The 21,535-nt window shown below is 46.4% G+C and overlaps 1 protein-coding gene, 1 non-coding gene and 1 pseudogene across 7 annotated transcripts in view; 2 read left to right on the top strand and 1 right to left on the bottom strand.

The window, feature by feature from the left end:
* RAB11FIP3 (RAB11 family interacting protein 3) overlaps window positions 1-21,535 on the top strand; it is a 94,630-nt gene that overhangs the window by 51,175 nt on the left and 21,920 nt on the right. For 3 of the 6 annotated variants that reach the window (XM_053556902.1, XM_053556906.1, XM_053556907.1), the window contains exons 4-6: window positions 8,899-9,110; window positions 15,261-15,410; window positions 18,213-18,347. In XM_053556902.1, the coding sequence (XP_053412877.1) occupies window positions 8,899-9,110; window positions 15,261-15,410; window positions 18,213-18,347 (497 nt within the window). The remainder of the gene's footprint in view (window positions 1-8,898; window positions 9,111-15,260; window positions 15,411-18,212; window positions 18,348-21,535) is intronic. The other 3 variants (XM_053556903.1, XM_053556904.1, XM_053556905.1) reach the window with 2 other exon arrangements.
* Window positions 11,158-12,508, bottom strand: LOC128562203 (TIP41-like protein; annotated as a pseudogene).
* Window positions 11,675-11,778, top strand: LOC128562880 (U6 spliceosomal RNA). The gene has a single exon (XR_008373579.1). It is a non-coding gene; the product is annotated as a U6 spliceosomal RNA (small nuclear RNA).

The raw sequence follows: 21,535 nt of genomic DNA on the forward strand, positions 1-21,535 counted from the left end.
TATTTGGTTTGGAGGGTGAGAGCCTAGTCTGGTGTACAGAGTAGGCCCTGCCCTATGTGGGCCTACTCTTCATAGCTACCTGGGTGTGGCCTGCCTTACGCTGGTTACCTCAGGAATGGCAGGAACTCAACATTTAAAAGAATAAAAGCTTCTTGGATTTTGAGATTCTTATTTTCTTTCTTTCTTCCTTTCTTTTCTTTTCTTTTTTTTTTGTAGAGATAGTCTCACTTCATGGCCCTCGGTAGAGTGCCATGGCATCACATAGCTCACAGCAACCTCCAACTCCTAGGCCTAGGCGATTCTCTTGCCGCAGCCTCCTGAGTAGCTGGGACCACAGGCGCCCACCAGAACGCCCGGCTATTTTTTGTTGCAGTTTGGCTGGGGCTGGGTTTGAACCTGCCACCCTTGGTATGTGGGGCTGGCGCCCTACCAACTGAGCCACAGGCACTGCCCGATTCTTATTTCTTTCTTAGAATGGAAGAAACATTTGAGTTTTTGCTACTTAAAAATAATTAAGACTGGGGCGGCGCCTGTGGCTCAGTGAGTAGGGCGCCAGCCCCATATGCCGAGGGTGGCGGGTTCAAACCCAGCCCCAGCCAAACTGCAACAACAACAACAAAAAATAGCCGGGCGTTGTGGCAGGCGCCTGTAGTCCCAGTTACTCAGGAGGCTGAGGCAAGAGAATCACGTAAGCCCAAGAGCTGGAGGTTGCTGTGAGCCGTGTGACGCCACTCTACCGAGGGCAGTACAGTGAGACTCTGTCTCTACAAAAAAAATAAATAATTAAGACACTTCATATTTTAGAGCAGTTTTAGGCTTATAGAAAATGGAGCAGGCAGTTTAGAGCTTTCTCACCCAGCCCACACACTGTTACCTCTGCTACAAGCAACTAGTGTGAGTGTGGGACAGTTCCTGCAAGTACAGTTGATGTATTGTCATTAACTGGAGTTCATAATTTTCTTTGAGGTGTCAGGAAGGAGGTTCTGCAGATTCAGTCCCCCAGCCGACTCCTGGAAGCCACTGATCTCCTTCCTGGCTCATAGCTCTGATGTTTCCAGAATGTGGTAGAATTGGGAACATCAAGAGTGTGGCCTTTCCAGATGAATTTCTTTCAGTGATATGTACCCAAGGTTTCTCCATGTCTTGCTTGTTAAAGTTTGGATATAGGCCGGGCACGGTGGTTGGTTCACGCCTGTAATCCTAGCACTCTGGGAGGCCGAGGCGGGTGAATTGCCTGAGCTCAGAGGTTCGAGACCAGTCTGAACCAGGGCAAGACCTCACCTCTACACAAAAAAAAAACATAGCCGGGTGTTGTGGCTGGCACCTGTAGTCCCAGCTACTCGGGAGGCTGAGGCAAGAGTTTGAGCCCAAGAGTTTGAGGTTGCTGTGAGCTATGATGCTATGGCACTTTACCCAGGACAACAAAGTGACACTGTGCCTCAAAAAAAAAGATATAATTTTCAGGAGTAAAACTGGATACTAGTGGAATTAGAAAGATTCCTCTTAAAAAACAGAAAAGCTTTTACATCATACTGTTATCTTAAAAAGTCCAATAAAAATAGGATTGGATAATATACTGATGTGTGTTGCATCCAGATGTGTGTGGAGACCCTTCACTGGGGATGTGCAGAGGTGAGTAAGCCTTTTGTTGGTTTCTGGATTGGTTGTAGTCAGAACCCATTTTGTTTGCCTGGGAACATGGTAGTGCCCAAAGCACTGGGTTGACTGGGGTATTGCATGCTGTCACTTACTGATGAGCTGAGTTCCTTCCAGGGACGTTTTCTCAGGGGTTCTCCTGACCTGTGGTCGATCACAGAAGGAATCTTGAGTGAGAAGGGGAGCATTGCAGGGTGGGTGAGATTTCCCAAGGAGTTTGTGGGCACAGTGATGAGAGGAAAGCTCCTGTGTAAGGATGGGGCAGGCAAGGGTGCAGAGTAGCTTGCAGGGTGGGGTTGGGCATTTATAGGATTTCAGGAAGGGTCTTGCAACATCACAGAGAGAACAGGTGCAAACTGAAGTATGAGATGTGTTCCACACTGCCTCTCTATGCTTTCTGTCTCCCTCCCTTCTTCTGCTCCCACTGCCCATGCTATCTGGAGAAAAGAGCTGCCCCAGTGAAGTGATGGGGAAATGTGTCTGTTGTACAAACTGTTATCAGAACTTCAAAGACAAAAGCCTCTCTGTTTTGAGCCTTGACTGTTAGAACCAGCAAGGACACTTCCTGAACTTTGCCTCTCCTCCCTGGCCAGTGCTAGCAGGAGGTTTAATAGAGTGTGTCTGGGAGCAGTTAAACTTTCTCCCAGACAGGGATGTGCCTTCAGGTGAGCACACAAGTTTTGCAGAAACTCCAGCATAACTAGCACTAGGAAGGTGATGTTGTTGTCATTTGAGAAAAGCCAGTGACTCGGTTCTGACGGAGTTGCCTTGGGATGGCCATCTGCACCAGATAGCACGCCCTTGGAGCCCCCGCCCAGGCTAGCATCTGAGGGTAAGAAGAGACGCTAACTGACGCTGGGCCCAGTATTCAGTCTTTCATGGTGGAGAAAGGTTCAGGGAAGGAGGGACCATGTTCTGGGCAGTGTTGGCCACACTCAAGTTACTGATGATGGCTCTGAACGCAGCTTTGTTCTTTGTCAGCCATTTAGAGGACTTGTAAACTAGGTGAAAAGTAATGTTAACATGCAGCAAAGTTTTCTAAGATGCTCTTTATAAAAATGTTAAAAGTTGGCTTCTGGGCAAAGCTGCCTGGCTGACAAATATAAACTGATGGGGCGTGTCTGGAAGCTGTTGTGTTTTATCCAGTGGACTGTGAGTGAACATGCATCGTGCTCTAAGGTGATTTTTGTCTCTTTTGAAAGGCAGATGGTTACCTCTCTGCCCTGGAAAACTACCTGACTCTCTGACACTTAGGCAAAGTGGGCTTGATAGTAGAGGCTGACCTGGGTCACAAGAGGGCAAGTCAGGGAAGGGACTGGGTAGTGGGGCAGTTCCCCACTGAACTTGGCCTTTCCTGACCACTCTCCAGGCACTCTGTGCCCCAACCCTGGGGCATCTCTGAGCCAGGAGGCTTGTTGTCACCCAGCACCCCAGCAGGGTGTCTCCAGGTGTTTATAGCAGTAGTATGGGGCTGGACCTCCACAGCCCCAAGTTGTTGGTGATTTGGAGCAAAAGCAAACTGTGTGATCTGTGGTGCACTGGAGCCACTGTGTGGCAGCAGGGAGGGACCAGGCTTACTTTGGAAGTGAAGCGGTAAGGGGCTGAGCAGCTGCCCTCCTTCCCCAGCCTATGAATATTAGGCCTGGTGGGTGTCCCAGCCTCTGACTTACAGGGAGTTTGATTTTGCACAGCATTCACCCAGTTGCTGCCATATCAGGGGAGAATTATTTCCAAGATGAACTGTCCTGGCTCAGCTCTAAGGAGGCTGGCCTCCCACTCACAGGTTCCCATCCTCAGCTACAGGCCCAAATACCCAGACCTTCTTCCCTTCCTGGGGGAGAAATGCTCAGCTCAGGGCTCTGTGAGCTGTGTTGGAGGGAAAGAAAGTAAAGGTTTGTTCTGTCAGTGAAAAAGATCCTGTAAAATAATTTAAAGAGGTTTATTCTGACCCAAATATGTATGACCACCATGGCCCAGAGTCCCAGGCCCAAGAAGCTTTGTTTGGGGTACAGTTTGGTTTAATACATTTTAGGGAGACAAGAAGTACGTGTGAAGTCATACATCAGTACATGGAAGGCATACACTGGTCTGGCCCTAAAAGGCAGGACATCTTAAAGCAGGGGATTATAGGGAAGAGGTAGGTTTAAAGAAATGAAGCTTTGTGGCAAGGCTTGGACCATTTTACATTAAAGTAAGGGAGTATGCTATTCAGAGACATGCCCCTGGACATGAATCCAGACTCCGGTCTGTTAAGTAAATCGATGAGTTTTTCTTAAGTGGTCTTCGGCTTGTTAATGATTTTGTATCAAAGAATAACTCTAGAAAGGACAGGGCATAACTAGGCATGTTTAACCTCCCTTCTTCTAAAGGCTGGAAACCCAGCTTTAAGGTTTTGGTCTGTTTGTTTGTTTTGGTAGGGTAGGGTGGAGGAGGTCCCTTTGGCCAGGAAGAGGTCTATTCAGTCGGCTTGGAGCCTTAAGATTTCATTTTAGTTCACTGATACTACAAACATCTGAGCTACTGGTTAGGGACACAGGGTCCACACTGGCCAGAGAAGAGCACTGGACATCTATCAGCAGTACTAGTTTGTTGGCTTTTTAAAAAGCTGACATCTAGAGTCAAGTTCTGTTATACATAGAAAACCGTCTCTGAGGGACCTTGGAGGAGCAGCCACCCCAAGTACTGTCTGGGCCCCTTGGTGAGGATGGAGGAGGTCTCCATGGGGCCATCCTTGCATTTTAGGAGCAGTGTTCTAGAAATCTTTGGCTGTGTACCAAATTGCTGAATCTGCTCTTTTTTTCTTTTTCTTTTCTTTTTTTTTTTTTTTTGAGACAGAGTCTCACTTTGTCACCCTGGGTAGAGTGCTATTGCGTCACAGCTCACAGCAGCCTCAAACTCGTGGGCTTAAGCAATCCTTTTGCCTCACCCTCCCAAGTAGCTGGAGACTACAGGTGCCCACCACAAAAGCTGGCTGGTTTTTTTTTGTTGTTGTTGTTGTTTTGAGACAGAGTCTCATCATGTCGTCCTCTGTACTGTGCTATGACGTCACAGCTCACAGCAACCCTCAAACTCTTGGGCTTAAGCAGTTCTCTTGCCTCAGCCTCCCAAGTAACTGGGACTGCAGACCCCCACCACAACGCCCAGCTATTTTGTTGTTGTTGTTGTTGTTGTTGTTTGGCAGGTCCAGGCTGGATTCAGACCCACCAACTCCAGTATACGTGGCTAGCACTCTAACTGCTAAGCTACAAGCGCCAAGTCCCTGGCTATTTTTTTTTTTTTTAGAGACAGGGTCTTGCTTTGGCTCAGGCTGGTCCCAAACCCATGAGCTCAGGCAGTCCACCCACCTCAGCCTCCTAGAGTCCTAGGATTACAGGTGCTAGCCACTACGCCCAGCCTGAGTCTGGTCTTTGTTGTTAGTAATTGTACTTTTTTTTTTTGGCCAGGGCTGGGTTTGAACCCACCACCTCCAGCATATAGAGCCAGTGCCCTACTCCTTGAGCCACAGGTGCCACTCCGTAATTGTACTTTTTAGAAGTTTGTGGGATCTTCCTGCTGTCCCATGTGAGGCTTCAGCTGAAGACTTAGGCGGCATGTCCTCCTTGTATGTGCAATTCTGTCAGGCTGAACAGTAGCTGCTTCTGAGATCATCTCAGGGGTTTGCTTTGGATTTTGTGTCTTGCTGTGTGTATGTTCCTTTCCACAGGGGTGTGGCCTTTGACACACACCCCAGGCCTGCCTGTTTTTCTGGCTGCTCCAATGTGTCCTAACTGACTGCCCACAGGTGCAGCACCAAGCCAGCAGTGACTGATGTTCCCCCACCCTCTGACACCCCTGTTTCCCAGGCTGGAGGGCAATGGCAGGATCATAGCCCACTGCAGCCTCAAACTCCTGGGCTCAAGCCATTCTCCTGCTTTGGCCTCTGAAAGTGCTGAAACTACAGTGGTAAGCCACTGTGCCTGGCTGAGCAAGTGTCTCCTAAAGTAATTTCCTGGTTTCAGATTTTGAAGTGAATGCTTTTTTTTTTTTTTTTGGAGACAGTCTCACTTTATGGCCCTCAGTAGAGTGCAGTGGTGTCACACAGCTCACAGCAACCTCCAACTCCTGGGCTTAAGCGATTCTCTTGCCTCAGCCTCCCAAGTAGCTGGGACTACAGGCGCCTGCCACAACGCCTGGCTATTTTTTGTTGCAGTTTGGCCGGGGCCGGGTTTGAACCTGCCACCCTCAGTATATGGGGACGGCTCCCTACCCACTGAGCCATAGGCACCACCTAAAGTGAATTTTTTTTATGAATTACTTTATGTTCTAGACAAGATTGGGTTTTCCCTTGGAAGTAAGAATAGCAAAACTGAATACCTTCCGTTTTATTTTGATTTTATCCTGGCTTTGCACACAGCTGGCAGGGATTTTCTGCCAGTATGCCCTACAGTCTTTACTTCCATGCTTGGAAAAGCACTTGACGATGTGGTCTTCCTTCATTCCATAAGCTTGCATCCTTGTGAGGTCAGTATGTACAGCCCCTGATTTACAAATGGGGCAGCAGGACTCCATCTGAAGCTCCATGGCTTTTCATAAGAGTGGGGCTGTCCTCTCATGGGTCAGGCTCCTGCCAGCCCAGCCCTTTTGTCTTTTCAGATGAGCTAGGGGGTTGCTGCTTGGAGTAAGGCTTTCTGGGCAGCCTCACAGTCTGAGGACCTCTGCCTTGCTGCTTGTGGTACCAGACCCAGAGAACAAAGGGCATTACTTTTCCTGCTGGAACTGCAACTTTTTTGAGATCTTTTTGTTTGTAAATTGTTAACCTCAGAATCTGCTGAGCCTGAAATGTTGGCCACTTTTCCTAACCTGCAGTTTCATTTTAATTAAAGTTGAGATTATAAATTGAAAATGTACTTTTTAATGTTTCTTTAGTTTTATGTTCATTTGTATAATCTGCCCCTATTTCTCATCTGCCACAGGCTAGGCCCTGTGCTTTGTGCTAAGTACATGGGAATGAAAACAAAAATGTGTGGCTCAGCGCCTGTAGCACAGTGGTTACAGCGCCAGCCACATGCACTGCGGGTGGCGGGTTCAAACCCAGCCCAGGCCAGCTAAACAACAATGGCAACAAAAAAATAGCTGGGTGTTGTGGCAGACACCTGTAGTCCCAGCTACTCGGGAGGCTGAGACAAGAGAATCGCTTAAGCCCAAGCGTTGGAGGTTGCTGTGAGCTGTAATGCTGCGGCACTCTACCCAGGACGACATGGTGAGACTCTGTCTCAAAAAAAAAAAAAAAAGTGTCTGGTGTGAAAGTCAATTGATTGGTTAAGGCTGGACTTGGTGGCTCACTCCTTTAATCCTAGCGCTGTGAGAGGCCAAGGTGGGAGGGAGGATCCTTTGAGCTCAGGAGTTCCAGACCAGCCTGAGCAAGAGCGAGACCCCATCTCTACTAAAAATAGAAAAATTAGCCATATGTAGTGGTGGTCACCTGTAGTCCCAGTACTTTGGGAGGCAAGAGGATCACTTGGGCTGAGTGCAGTGGCTCTCGCCTGTAATCCTAGCACTCTGGGAGGCCAAGGCAGGTAGATGGCTTGAGCTCAAGAGTTTGAGACCAGCGTGAGGAAGAGTGAGATGCGTATCTACTAAAAATAGAAAAAACTAGCCGGGTGTTGTGGTGGGCATCTGTAGTCCCAGTTACTCAGGAGGCTGAGGCAAGAGGATCATTTGAGCCCCAGAGTTTGAGGTTGCTGTGAGCTATGATGTCACTGCACTCTAGATAGAATGAGGCTTCGTCTCAAAAATAAATTATTGGTTAAATAATTGATGAATAAGCGTTTTGAAGTTAGACTTTTGAGTATCAAAATAATAACAGCTGTTGATGGTGACTTTTTAAGTTGTTTAAGTATATTTATGTTTCGAAAAACTTTAATAATGGGCGGCGCCTGTAGCTCAGGGAGTAGGGCACTGGCCCCATATACCGGAGGTGGCAGGTTCAAGCCCGGCCCTGGCCAAAAAAAAAAAAAAAACTGCAAAAAAAAAAAAATTAATTAATTCTCTCTTAAAAAAAAAAGAAAAACCTTAATAAGAGGTTAAAATCGTGTTCTTTTTAAAGCAGATTTATGAGATTTCTGTCATATAAGTTGTCTCCTGAGCATCCTAATATTTAAATGCACCAGAGGAAAAAGCATTTTATTCCTGCATGACATAATGTCTTTCCACTAAAGGCTTATATGTGAAAACCTGTTCTGGATTTGATTGAAACTATTTCACCAATAAAGATTACAAATAAACATTTCTTTTGAGAAAAAAAAAAAAAGTCCTATTCTTATACTATTGAATGTATTGTTTCCTTGGATACAAATAATTATAGTGTTGGAAGGTACAGATACTAGTTGTGCTGGGATTTATCAAGTGGTGTTTGGAACATTTTGTATCTGTTTTAGGTACTTTTTTGTTTGTTTGCTTTTTGGAAACAACGTCTCACTTTATCACCCTGGGTATAGTAGTACAGTGGCATCACCATAGCTTACAGCAATCTCAAACTCTTGGGCTCAAATGATCCTTTTGCTTCAGCCTCTGGAGCAGTGGGAATACAGTGCTCATCACAATGCCTGGGTAGTTTTTCTTCTATTTTTAGTAAAAACAGAGTCTTGTTCTTGCTCAGGCTGGTCTCGAACTCCTGAGCTCAAGCGATCCACCTAGAGTGGCCTCTCAGACTAGAATTACAGGTCTGAGCCACCACACCTAGCCTAGGTACATTTATTTGTTTTAAATAACTTTAAAAAATTACTCCAGGGCGGCTCAGTGAGTAGGGCGCTGGCCCCATATATTGAGGGTGGCAGGTTCAAACCCAGCCCCAACCAAACTGCCAACAAAAATAATAGCCAGGTGTGTTATGGTGGGTGCCTGTGGTCCCAGTTACTCAAGAGGCTGAGGCAAGAGAATCACCTAAGCCCAGGAGTTGGAGGTTGCTGTGAGCTGTGACGCCACAACACTCTACTAAAGGTGATAAAATGAGACTCTGTCTCTAAAAAATAAAATAAAAATAAAAAATTACTCCAATAATTTTTTTGTTGCTCTTGGACATGTGCCTATTTTCCATTTTTTAAATATAGTGCATTCTTTTTTCTAAACTAACATTTCTGCTCACGAGTAGTTGGGACTCTGCCCACACCATAAGTCTTCCATTGGTGTTGGCCAAGACATGCAGCAGCCTGCTTCCCTTATCAGGCATGTGCTCAGACTGACTGTCCGCGTGCTCTCTTCTAGGCCAATGAGGTGACAGACAGTGCATACATGGGCTCTGAGAGCACCTACAGCGAGTGTGAGACCTTCACCGACGAGGACACAAGCACCCTGGTGCACCCTGAGCTGCAACCCGAAGGGGACGCAGACAGCGCAGGTGGCTCGGCTGTACCCTCTGAGTGCCTGGATGTCATGGAGGAGCCTGACCATGGTGCTGTGCTACTGCTCCCTGGCAGGTCTGTACCCCTAGCCATTTGCTTGGAGACCGCTCTTGGGCATGTGTGCACCACATGAATGTGTCTGATGGGTGCTTTGGTTGTTGGAGGAGTGGGTGTCAGAGTCATTTAGAGTCCATTTTGTGTCTGAGTGGGGCTTGGGCCCTGCACTTTATCTTACTTGGAAGAACCAACATCCCCTGCCCTGAACAGCCTTCCCATCCCCACTTCACTTCATTGTCTGAAAGCTCCTCCTGCCACAGCCAATGACTAGTTTAAACTAAACCTCTTTGGCTGGGCGGCGCCTGTGGCTCAGTGAGTAGGGCACCGGCCCCATATGCTGAGGGTGGCGGGTTCAAACCCAGCCCCGGCCAAACTGCAACAAAAAATTAGCCGGGCGTTGTGGCGGGCGCCTGTAGTCCCAGCTACTCGGGAGGCTGAGGCAAGAGAATCGCGTAAGCCCAAGAGTTAGAGGTTGCTGTGAGCTGTGTGACTCCACGGCACTCTACCGAGGGTGGTACAGTGAGACTCTGTCTCTACAAAAAAAAAAAAACAAAAAACCTCTTTGGCTGTAGAGATAGAAATTATAGTAGAACAAGGCTGGGCACTGTGGCTCATACCTATAATCCTAGCACTGTGGGAAGCTGAGGTGGATGGCTTGCCTAGACTCAGGAGTTCGAGACCAGACTAAGCAAGAGTGAGAACCCATCTCTAAAAATAGCTGGGTGTGGTGGTAGGCGCCTATTATAGTCTCAACTACTGTGGAGGCTGAGGCAAGAGTTCGTGGTTGCTATGAGCTATGACATCACGGCACTCTACCAAGGGTGACAAAGTGAGACTCTTGTCTCAAAAAAAAAAAAAAAAAAAAGGAAATAAAACATATAGTAGAACAACTTTAACTCAGTCTTTTGGATTTTGTCAGCACAGTTTTTACAAGCCAGAGCAAGGTGACAGCATGTCCAGTGACTGTCTTCTGGCAGAGTCTTAAACTTGTTCATCTTTACAACACCCTGAGCCAGTCACATTCTCTCCTGTCCCCTTCGCTGCCCTCAGAATGTCTTCAGAAGCTAGTTAGGGCTGGGGTGGAGGGGAGGGCAGAGTCCTGTGGGGAGGTAGGATTTGGGAGGTGTCTTGTGACCCACAGAGACAGAAACAAGAGCTTTTGGTTTTACCCTGGGCTACTTGGGAAGCCACCATACTTAGCAACCTTGGAAGTGTTTTCTGTTTGGTTTGGCTTATTTTATTTCACTTTGTTGTTGGTTTGCTCTCGTGGTTTTTTGGCTTTTTACTCTTCAATTAATTAATAATATACCTGGAAGTAAGGGCCCATGCCATCAGTGCACAGCCATCTGGTTTTTAAGGATGACCACTCCCGTTCTCAGGCCAAGAGAAAACACCTGGGCACAAGAGTTCCCCTTCTTCTCCCCCCACCCCCCACCCGTAGCTGAATTTCTGCTAGCTCTCTCTGCTTCTCTGTGGATGGGATCACACAGTGTGTCCTTTTAGTTGTGACAACGCTCTCTACCTGGTTCAGTGTCTCATGCATGAGATCACACAGTGTGTACTTTTTGTTCTGACAAAAGTCTTCTTTCTACCTGGTTCAGTATCTTCGTAGATGAGATCACAGTGTCTCCTTTTATTTCTGACAACTCTCTGCCTGGTTCTGTGTGTCTTGTCAATAGGACAACTCTCTATAACCTGGTCTGTGTCTTCCATGGATAACACAGTGTGTCTTTTCACATCTGGCTCCTTTGATGTTGAGTTTCCATGAATTTGAATTACTTTCTATTATTATTTGATTATTCTGTTTTTATGAACATACTACAACTTTATGTATTTATTTATTTTTTGGAACCTGCCTGTGGCAAGCCTTCATTATTTTTTCCTTTAAGGCTACAGATATCTACACATAAACAAGGCAATTAATTCTCATAAAAACACCCCCCTACACATAGCCAAGGTGTCTAGTCAGTTCCACAGTGTACATATGTTGTATCACATTTTTTTTTTTTTTTTTTTTTTTGTAGAGACAGAGTCTCACTTTATGGCCCTCAGGTTGTATCACATTCTATTCCACAGGTGTATTTTGTTTTGAGTCTTCTGGGTTAGGAATAATTTTTTCTGGAAATATTAGCTTCTCACAAACTGCTTCCTTTATTGGTAAATACTGTGATATTTCATTAGGTTCCATGAACAGAGAAGGTGGAACGTGCATTAAGTTAGAAATTTTGCTCTCGTAATGTATATTCTCGTAACATGTAGGTCTTGTCAGCCTCATGGTACAGTCTTGTGTCATTCATTCTGATAAGTACTCCATCAATTCTCAAGAAAAACCACAACAGCAGGAAAAAACTAGAAGGCATTACTCTAATTTTCACACTCAGGCTTGAAACTCCATGATCATGAAGTTTATCCTCAAACAGAAGAACTTCTTCAAAAAACTTAATCTGTTCTCTGGCTTTCAATTTCTCTGTATCTATATGATCTGTTGTAGGTACAACCTTTAACTTAAGAGATTCTCCAAGTAATGTTCCCTTATAATCTGTTGTATAGGTCCAATCATAGGGTTTAATAACCTCCTTGGAGTGCTTGCTTCGGCAGCACATATACTAAAATTGGAACAATATAGAGATTAGCATGGACCCTGCGCAAGGATGACACACAAATTCGTGAAGTGTTCCATATTTTTTTATAACTTAAGAATAGGGGGAAGGGGGAAAGGGAGGGGAGGGACGGGGGAGGTGGGCGGAGGGAGGGTGATTGGTGGGATTACACCTGCGGTGCATCTTACAAGGGTATATGTGAAACTTAGTAAATGTAGAATGTAAATGTCTTAACACAATAACTAAGAAAATGCCAGGAAGACTATGTTAACCAGTGTGATGAAAATGTGTCAAACGGTCTATAAAACCAGTGTATGGTGCCCCATGATCGCATTAATGTACACAGCTATGATTTAATAATAAAAAAAAAGAATAGAAAAAAATAAATAACCTCCTTGGAGTGTTTGCCCTCTGTCCTGCTTTCCTGCCGTTCTTCAGCACAGGCTAATTTAAGCATTCCTTGATAGTTGTTTACGCATCTTAATGCATCTGTAGCATTGAACTCAATCTCAAAGTCAGAGCCATGCTGGATTCTTAAAACATTGTCTCCAAACATCATTTCAGGAAGAGATGGCATATGCAATTCATCGGCTAACTTCTCTACATTGGCTAACTTCATGATGTGGGTCTTGGACACTGTCAGCTTCCAGGGCCCGAAGGAGAAGTCTGGTGGCTGCTCTGAAAGCCGTGGATCATCATGACTGAGGCGGAGCCCACAAGGGCCACACGGCCGTACTACAACTTTATTTTGTTTTTTGTTTTTGTTTTTTTTCTATTTTTTTGTAGAGACAGTCTTATCTTAGCGCCCTTGGTAGAGTGCCATGGCATCACACAGCTCACAGCAACCTCCAACTCCTGGACTTACGTGATTCTCTTGCCTCAGCCTCCCAAGTAGCTGGGACTACAGGTGCCCGCCACAACACCCGGCCATTTTTTTGTTGCAGTTTGGCTGGGGCCGGGCCTGAACCCGCCACCCTCAGTATATGGGGCCAGCGCCCCACCGACTGAGCCACAGGCGCCGCCCTACAACTTTAAAGTTTATTCTGCTGTTGATAGGCATTTGGTAGTTACTGTTTTTGGTTTGAGGCTAAAGCTGCTAACAGACATTACATGTCTTCTGGTGGCTGGAACCCCTATGGGTGGAACAGTGGGGCACGGGCACTAGGAGGAGCTCTGTAAAAGTCTTACAGTTCACATGGTCCCAGTGGTTGCTGCCTGGCCCTGCTGTAGTAGTGCAGAAGCACCCATCAGTGTGTGAGTGAGTGAGCCTGGCTGTGTCCCAGTGATAATAAAAGAGACCACAGCAGGATTTGGTCTGACCTGGTCTCTTTGGTTCACTGTCTTTTTCTTACCATGTAGGAGTTTTTAAAAATACATTTTAGGGGCTTGATGCCTGTGGCTCAAGCGACTAAGTCACCAGCCACATACACCTGAGCTGGCGGGTTTGAATCCAGCCCAGGCCCACCAAACAACAATGATGGCTGCAACCAAAAAAAAAAAATAGCCAGGTTTTGTGGCAGGCACCTGTGGTCCCAGCTACTTGGGAGGCGGAGGCAGGAGAATCGCTTGAGCCCAGGAGTTGGAGGTTGCTATGAGCTGTGATATTACGGCACTCTACCCAGGGCAGCAGCTTGAAGCTCTGTCTCAAAAAAAAAAAAAAAAAAGAACTATATATATATAAAATGTCTTTTATTGGGTATATGTATTGCAGATACTTTTTCCTACTCTGTGGGTCTCCTGTCTGCTTTTCTGGTGATATCTTTGAGGAAGAAATGTTTTTAGTTTCTCTGACACCCAGTTTATCTTTTTTTTAAACAGTACGTCTGTGTCCCATTTTAAAAATCTTTGTTGACTCTACAGTCACTGTGATGTTTACTTCTTTTCCTTTTAAAAGTGATATTGTTCCACCTTCCTGTTCAGATCCATAATCTCTATATGCCTTTTTGTGTGTGTGGTATGAGGTGGGGTCATTTCTCTCCATATGGATATCTAAGTGACTCAGCCTTAGTTTTGCTCTGTCAGTACCACATGCTAACCAATTGTGCCACCGGAGCACTTCAACCTTAGTTTTGCCTAGATCCCTCCTTCAGTCCTTGCCCTAGGTGTCTCCTTGACCACATGGAGTGGGTGGTTGTTGGACTGTCTCTTTCCTCCAGTTAGCACAGTTCAAGTATAAAGATAAAATACAGTGGAGCTGAGGATACTGTCTTTGCTTATAGATTTATCAAAAGCTAATAAGATAAATTCTTCTGATTAAATTTGAGTCAAGTAATTGAGGAAAAAAAATCCTGAAGAAGTACCAAATCTGAGATATTCGTGGGGATATGATTTGTCTTGGGAGATTTCCAGACTTCAAGCTATTGTGCTGTGTAACCAGTGACTTGCCCTTGAGATTGGACTGCTTGAGACCAGCCTGGGCAACAAAGTGAGACCCCTTCTCTACAAAAAATTTTAAAAATAGCTGGGTATGGTAGAGCACACCTGTAGTCTAGCTACTCTTAAGAGGCTAAGACGGTGGGCGGCGCCTGTGGCTCAAGGAGTAGGGCATCGGTCCCATATGCCGGAGGTGGCGGGTTCAAACCCAGCCCCGGCCAAAAACCACAAAAAAAAAAGAGGCTAAGACGGCCAGCCTCAGCTAGAGCAAGACCCCCATCTCTAAAAACATAGCCTGGCATGTGGCAGGTGCTTATAGTCCCAGCTACTTGGGAGACTGAGGCAAGAGGATCACTTGTGCCCAAGAGTTTGAGGTTGCTGTGCACTATGGTGCCACGGCACTCTATTGAGGGTGACAAAGTGAGACTCTGTGTTAAAAAAAAAAAAAAAAGGCTTGGTGCTCATAGCACAGTGGTTACGGCACCAGCCACATACACCAAGGCTGGCAGATTCCGAACCCGGCCTGGGCCAGCTAAACAACAATGACAGCCTCAACAGAGAAATAGCCGGTTATTGTGGCAGGCACCTGTAGTCCCAGCTACTCGGGAGGCTGAGGCAAGAGAATCACTTAAGCCCAAGAGTTGGAGGTTGCTGCGAGCTGTGACACCACGGCACTCTACCGAGGGTAACATAGTGAAACTCTGTCTCAAAAAAAAAAGGAGGCAGAAAGTGCTTGGTTCTATAGGTTGGAGTGTGTTGATACCTGAGCTGTCTGATGAGAGCACTTGGAGTAAGGACAGAGCAAGTTGAGATGTGCAGATGTACACCACAGTTAAAGAACGTAAAAATCTCAAATTTCTGAAATATTTTGAGTATATTGGGCTAAGTAAAATAGTTTGTTAAAATCAATTTTGTGGCCAAGCACAGTGGCTCACACCTGTAGTTCCAGCTATTCTGGAGGCTGAGGGCTTAAGCCCAGGAGTTTGAGACTGGCCAGCTGGGGAACATAGCAACTATCTCTGAAAAGAAGTAAATTTCACCCGTTTCTTTCTCTCTCTCTCTTTTTTTTTAATGGGCTCCTAGTACACTTATGGCTCATAGCACGTATCTACTGGGAAGCACCCTTCCGCACCCTTGGTTTTGGGCTGCCCATGACCGTAAGTCACAAGGTGTCATTTATGGTTTTTCTTGGCAGGTCCAACCCACGTGGCCAGTCTGTTGTTACAGTAATTGGTGGGGAGGAGCATTTTGAGGACTACGGTGAGGGCAGCGAAACGGAACTATCTGCAGAGACCCCGTGCAGTGGACAGCTCAGCTGCAGCAGCTCTGCTTTCCTTACCCCCAGGTAATGCAGCCTCACATTTCTCCCTTGCCTTCCTATGTTTAGTTAAGAGGAGGTTTCCCTTTTGGGTAATAAATTTTTAAGAGAGAACTTGCCTTGTTTAATGTAATATAATTAAATATACTGCATTCAATATTTAAAATTTATACTTGAATGAAAGTTGAGGCTGGGTGCAGTGGTTCATACCTATAATCCTAACACTCTGGGAGGCCAAGGCAGCAAGATCACTTTAGCTCAGAAGTTTAAGAACTTAGTGGTTGTGGTGGTGGGGGCCTGTAGTCCTAGTTACTCCGGAGGCTGAGGCAGGAGAATAGCTTGAACCCAGGGGTTTGAGGTTGCATTAAATTATGATGATGCCATGGCACTCTAGCTTATGCAACCGAGTGAGATGCTGACTCCAAAAGAAAGTTAGTTGAAGTTTTTTTCATCTGGTTATATTCCCAGATAACTCCAAATTTTTGAGGCCCCAGCTGGATCACATGGCACAGAGCTGTGTTGGAAAATTCAGTTTCAGGTTCCTTAGCTGTTGGTCCTAAATCACATCGTGGTCTGTGGCAGACTTTTAAGGGAGGCTTTTTTTTTTTTTTTAAAGACAGAACCTCAAGCTGTGCCCTGGGTAGAGTGCTATGGCATCACAGCTTGCAGCAACCTCAAACGCCTGGGCTCAAGCAATTCCCCTGCCTCCACCTTCCAAGTAGCTAGGGCTGCAGGCACCCACCACAACGCCCGGCTATTTTTTGGTTGCGGCTGTCATTGTTTGGCGGGCCTGGGCTGGATTTAAACCCGCCAGCTCAGGTGTATGTGCCTGGCGCCGAGCCTAAGGGAGGCTTTAAGATCGCAAGTGAGGCTTGGTGCCTGTAGCTCAAGTAGCTAAGGCGCCAGCCACATACGCCTGAGCTGGCAGGTTCGAATCCAGCCCAGGCCTGCCAAACAGCAATGACAACTACAACCAGAAAATAGCTGGGCATTGTGGCGGGCACCTGTAGTCCCAGCTACTTGCGAGGCTGAGGCAGGAGAATCACTCCAGTCCAAGAGTTGGAGGTTGCTGTGAGCTGTGACATCACCGCACTCTACTGAGGGTGACATAATAAGACTCTGTCTCAAAAAAGAAAAATCACAAGTGAGTCTTTGGACGTATTTCCTTATAATTACCTGACATTCCCAACCTGTCCACCAAGTCTGGCTTCGAATGAACTGAATTTCGATAGGTAAAGAGTAGATACTTGCTCACATGGAACTGATTCTTTTCTGGCTATACTTCCTCTTAGGGCTATGTCAGGAAGTCATAGTAAGATTCCGAGTCCATTGGCTTGTACCTAAACTAGGGCTCTGAGTGTACATGTCTGTGGGCCTGCATAGCCCTTGGCCATAGTTCAGCTCCTCAGAGTATTCTCCTGCCTATTCAGTGAGACCCTACCTGGCTGAATGGCATGTCCACTTCAATCACAAATTGGAGGGCTCTTTGCTACTGGGTTGTTGAAATTCTCCATCTCTGCCAACAAAAGAGGCTGACAATCTTCAAACTAGCAACCCCAAGATTTTTATTCTTTCTTTGCCTACTAGTTAGGAGGCCCAGAAGGTGTGGTAGGGGGCAGTGCCAGGAGGGGCTGTCTCCTGGGCCAAACTGGCCTGTCAACCCAGTGGGGCCCCCTTTTCTTTCCTCCTCCATGTGCCCTCTCTGAAGCTTCCCACCAGCCGTGGCATGAGGCAGCCCGGCACAGCAGACAGGCATCCCGCACGGTGGGTCTTCATGGAGGATCTGGGAGAGCAGGAAGCAGTGCAGGCAGCACTGAAGGGGCAGGGTGCCTGTTTTAGTCATTTTCCTCTTCTGACTCATTTATTTGTAGTACCACCCAGAGAAAGACCAAAGGCCTTGGGCATTTAGTTGCTATACTATTTTCGTGATCTGTTCAAATTTGTTTAGTTTGTTCCTGTCTTAGGGCAGTATTTCCATTTTTTTCTGTCTGAAGTGTAACTTCCATGCTACATTTTATGTTTCACCTTTACCCTTTCTTTAAATAGGATTTTCAAATGGCTTCCAACAGCCTGTGGGTCCTGGTGCCCTAGTGATGGGACTACCTATTGGCCATTTTCTACAACAGCAGAGGCATCATAGCCACCAGCACCCAAGATACCATAGGAATGAAACCAGGGGGATTAAGGAGGCTGGCAAGCATCACCAAAGCATAGAATTCTGAGTTTTTAATGTAGGTCTTTAAAAAATCACAAAACTATGCTTGATTCACCATCCATGCACAGTTTTTGATACTGATAGGCTTTAGAGCAGTTATTAAAATAGTGCAGTAACTGAACTCCCACCTGGAGACATTTTTTACTACTACATTGATGCCTCAATATGTTTTTGGTAAAGAAGAAAGTGCTGTGCTCTGTCATTTACCTTAAGGAAAGGTTTTTGTTATACAGTAAAGCTCTGGGGCTCCATCTCTTTTCTTCTGTGCGCCTGACCCAGAAAGGAACGTGTGTACAGGACTCTGTCCTGCTCGAGCTGATGCATGCCACAGGCTCCCAGAAGTAACTTGAGGGGTGTGGGCTCACGGCAGTCAGAAGTAAAAGCCAGAGCTACGATAACGCCATGGCACTTGGCACTCTACCCAGGGTGACAGAGTGAGACTCTGTCTCAAAAAAAAAAAAAATTAAGAGCCAGAGTATTCCACAGCTAATTCTCTTCTGACATGGGTTTGTTCAGTTCTCCTATCCTGTCCTGTCCTGTCTACCTCAGGTGGAGTTCCACGTAACCTGGTGGGTCTTTGCTTTCTTCTGAACTGACACTTCTCATTTCTCTAGCACCGACCCGCTGGCTGCAAAGCTGCATAGTATCCTCACTGATGAGGTTTTCGAGTTTTACTGTAGCCAATGCCACAAACAAATCAACCGCCTTGAGGATCTCTCTGCTCGCCTGAATGATCTTGAAATGAATAGGTAATTGATGTGGTGCAGCTGTTTGTGCCCAGCATGAGGGAGACTCCCAATTGCCCACAGCCCTTTTGCTGGCCTGGCCCCAGTTCCTGACTGAGGAGCGTGTTCAGACAGCAGGACTTTCCCTGTGGCCTGGCCTGCTCTCTCTGCATGCCATGAGACTAGCACTCCACCCTCCTCTCCTGTGTGCATGCAGTGGTCAACCCAGCTGCTTCTGTCTCAGGGGCCAGAAATGATCTTTAGATGTTATGCTGTTCAGCGGGTGAAAGAAGATATTTTCTGCATTTTACTAAAAGATTTCTTTAATGGAGTCACATCAGACAGAATTGGGAAATTTTAAGATTTGGTCTTTAAAAACAGATTTGTGGGCGGCGCCTATGGCTCAGTCGGTAAGGCGCTGGCCCCATATACCGAGGGTGGCCGGTTCAAACCCGGCCCCGGCCAAATTGCAACCAAAAAATAGCCGGGCATTGTGGCGGGCGCCTGTAGTCCCAGCTGCTCGGGAGGCTGAGGCAAGAGAATCGCTTAAGCCCAGGAGTTGGAGGTTGCTGTGAGCTGTGTGAGGCCACAGCACTCTACCAAGGGCCATAAAGTGAGACTCTGTCTCTACAAAAAAAAAAAATAAATAAAAATAAAAACAGATTTGTAAATGACTTTCAGGAATATTAGTTTAAATCAGAGTTATGTATATCAAGGTGAGCTCCTCCCAGAATTTTTGTTAGGCTGCCAGAGGAAACCCCTTTAATAATTGAGTTACCAAAAATACTATCATATGGGGTACCTTTCCTGCCGTTTTTAAAATAGGGTGCCTGGAACCCCAGCATGTGCCTGTTGGCTTCCTGCCTCAATAGTCCTTGTTCTGTTTCTCTTCTCCACCCCCTGGTGCTAGCCTTCAGGTCCCTTTTCCATCCTTGACCCCATTGTGACCTGTGTCAGCATTCCAGGAACTCCTCTGCTACTGTTCATGGCTTCACAAATCCCATTTGTAGAAAACATTTTTGGTTGTCTGCACATGCTGACACACCCATTGGGCATCTTGCTAATTTAGTTTGTGGTATGGGCTGCATGGGGAAGGATCTGGAGAAGAGATAACTACTTGTGACACCTACCACAGAACCTCGCCTCACATTGGGCCTAGTGGCTTGTGCTGGGCAGGAGGGCTGTGGGCTGCAAGGTGGCTTCTTGAAGGAAGGGGCCTTGGACTAGTGAGAGGATTCATAAGAGGTGGCAGACAGACAAACTGACCTGATGGTTTCTGCATGTTTGGGGTCTTTCTAGAAATCGCTTTCCCATCAGCAGGAGCCTGCCCCCAATCCAGCCAAGGCCAGCTCATTGTTTTTAGCAGATCCTCACTGCTGACAGCCTCTTAAACCTGTTGTACTGCATCTAGTTCCAGTTCTGGCACATTTAATGTTTTAACCCTTTTTCTTATGTCCCATGCAATACTGCAAAACACAAGCCTCCAGAAAATGCCCAGTTAGAAGGAGCGGATGCGCTGGCATTTTCAGCCAGCCAGGAACTTCAGGGAGTCTTTGAGGGGGCCTTCCTGGAGACGTGAGGCATTCTGACACCTAGTAACTCCAAAAATCTGCTGGCCTTTATTTCAGGGGAAATTCGTTGTTAACCTCTTGCATACACGTTCAGCTAGGTGTTCATTGCTTAGGGGAAGGCAGCTCAGCCTAGTCAGTGAGGAGGTCTTCTCCCCAAACAGACTTGCCCTCCTGCTACGTGGGGTTTGCATACAGATCTGTCATCTCTGTATTTAAACACAAAGACATTATGTCTCATCTCTCATTCTCTGAAGATTTTTGACATTGAAGTGATCTTTTTCCATGCTGGAAGCCTACTCCAAGGCACCCATGGTTACCTGTGCTGGGCTTTGGGGCAGAGAAGGGACAGGGATGACCAGTGTATCTGGTGCCACGTGCAGTTTCAGGCACCTCTTTCCCTAAGAAAAACTCCACCCAGGTGGATTAATGTGCTGTTAAACCTAGGTTAATCACACACAGAACTCAGAAAATTTCCCCCTGAACACTTTAAGAGATCTGAATCTTGCCTCTTGGTTTCTACAAAATTGCCTAAAAGCAACTTATTTGGTCATAGATGATAAAAAATGATTTAGTCCTTGAGACCTTCGGTGGACATTTTGATGTCAGACGTGATGTCTGCTTGGTGAACTGCGGAGCATGCCAACAGCAATCATATTCTCTCAGCTCCTCTGTCAAAACAATTCATTTTTTTTTTTAAGCAATTCTTTTTGTAGAAACTAAGAAGTCTGCTTTACTCAAAAGTATATTTTCAAGTTTCAAGCCCTGTCATTGGACTGCCATCCAGTCCCTGAGAGTTCAGTAGCTAAAATGAGTAGTGAGTCCGTTCTGGCACTAGTTCCAGTTCTGGCACATTTAATGTTTAAAACTAATAGTTTTAGAGCATCTCAGTGATATTAGGATAAATTCAAATTTGTATTAAAATATACATTTTTAGTCAGGGGCCAATCAGGAGAGGGGAGCCACACAGTAATCTGAACAGGGAAAGTTTAAAATAAAGAATAACAGGATTAAAAAACAAAGGGAAAAAAAAAGAATAACAGGATTGGCATAAGGAGGCGTTGGCTAGGATGATGGGAGAGAACTCTGGAGAACACACAGGAACAGCCCCTGCCCCGCTGTAGTATAGTGCCCTGGCAAGAGCCACTGCACCGCCCCTGGGCTGATCTGGGTCTGTTGAGGACAGCTCAGCTGTGGCACATGGGGTGGCAGAAACATCACTGTGGTGCTGTGCTGTCAAGACTTGTTGGGTTCACGTTCTAGAGCATTGATACTCTACCTTCCTAATGCTGCGGCCCTTTAATACAGTTCCTATGGGTTGCGACCCACAGGTTGAGAACCACTGTTCTAGAGTGTACTGGAAACCACCCTTTGGAGGAGGAGGGTGGAGGAGGAGTCTCCTCCAGGGGCTCTCCCCCACAGAACTGTCAGGAAGCTGCTGGCTGCCACTGGCCAACATGCCCCAAGGGAGCCGGTGCCTGGGAAGCCAGTGGGGAGGCCAAGTGTTCTGAAAGATCTTTCAAAGGAGCAGGCTGGTACCAGGAGGCAAAGCCCTTGCTTCCTGCGGCATCTGTCCAGCACCTCCTCTGACATTTAACATAGCAGAAGATAAGCACATAGAGAGCCCAGCTCCATTTCCATAGA

This window comes from Nycticebus coucang, chromosome 12, assembly GCF_027406575.1.
Source record: "Nycticebus coucang isolate mNycCou1 chromosome 12, mNycCou1.pri, whole genome shotgun sequence".
Taxonomy (NCBI): Eukaryota; Metazoa; Chordata; class Mammalia; order Primates; family Lorisidae; genus Nycticebus; species Nycticebus coucang.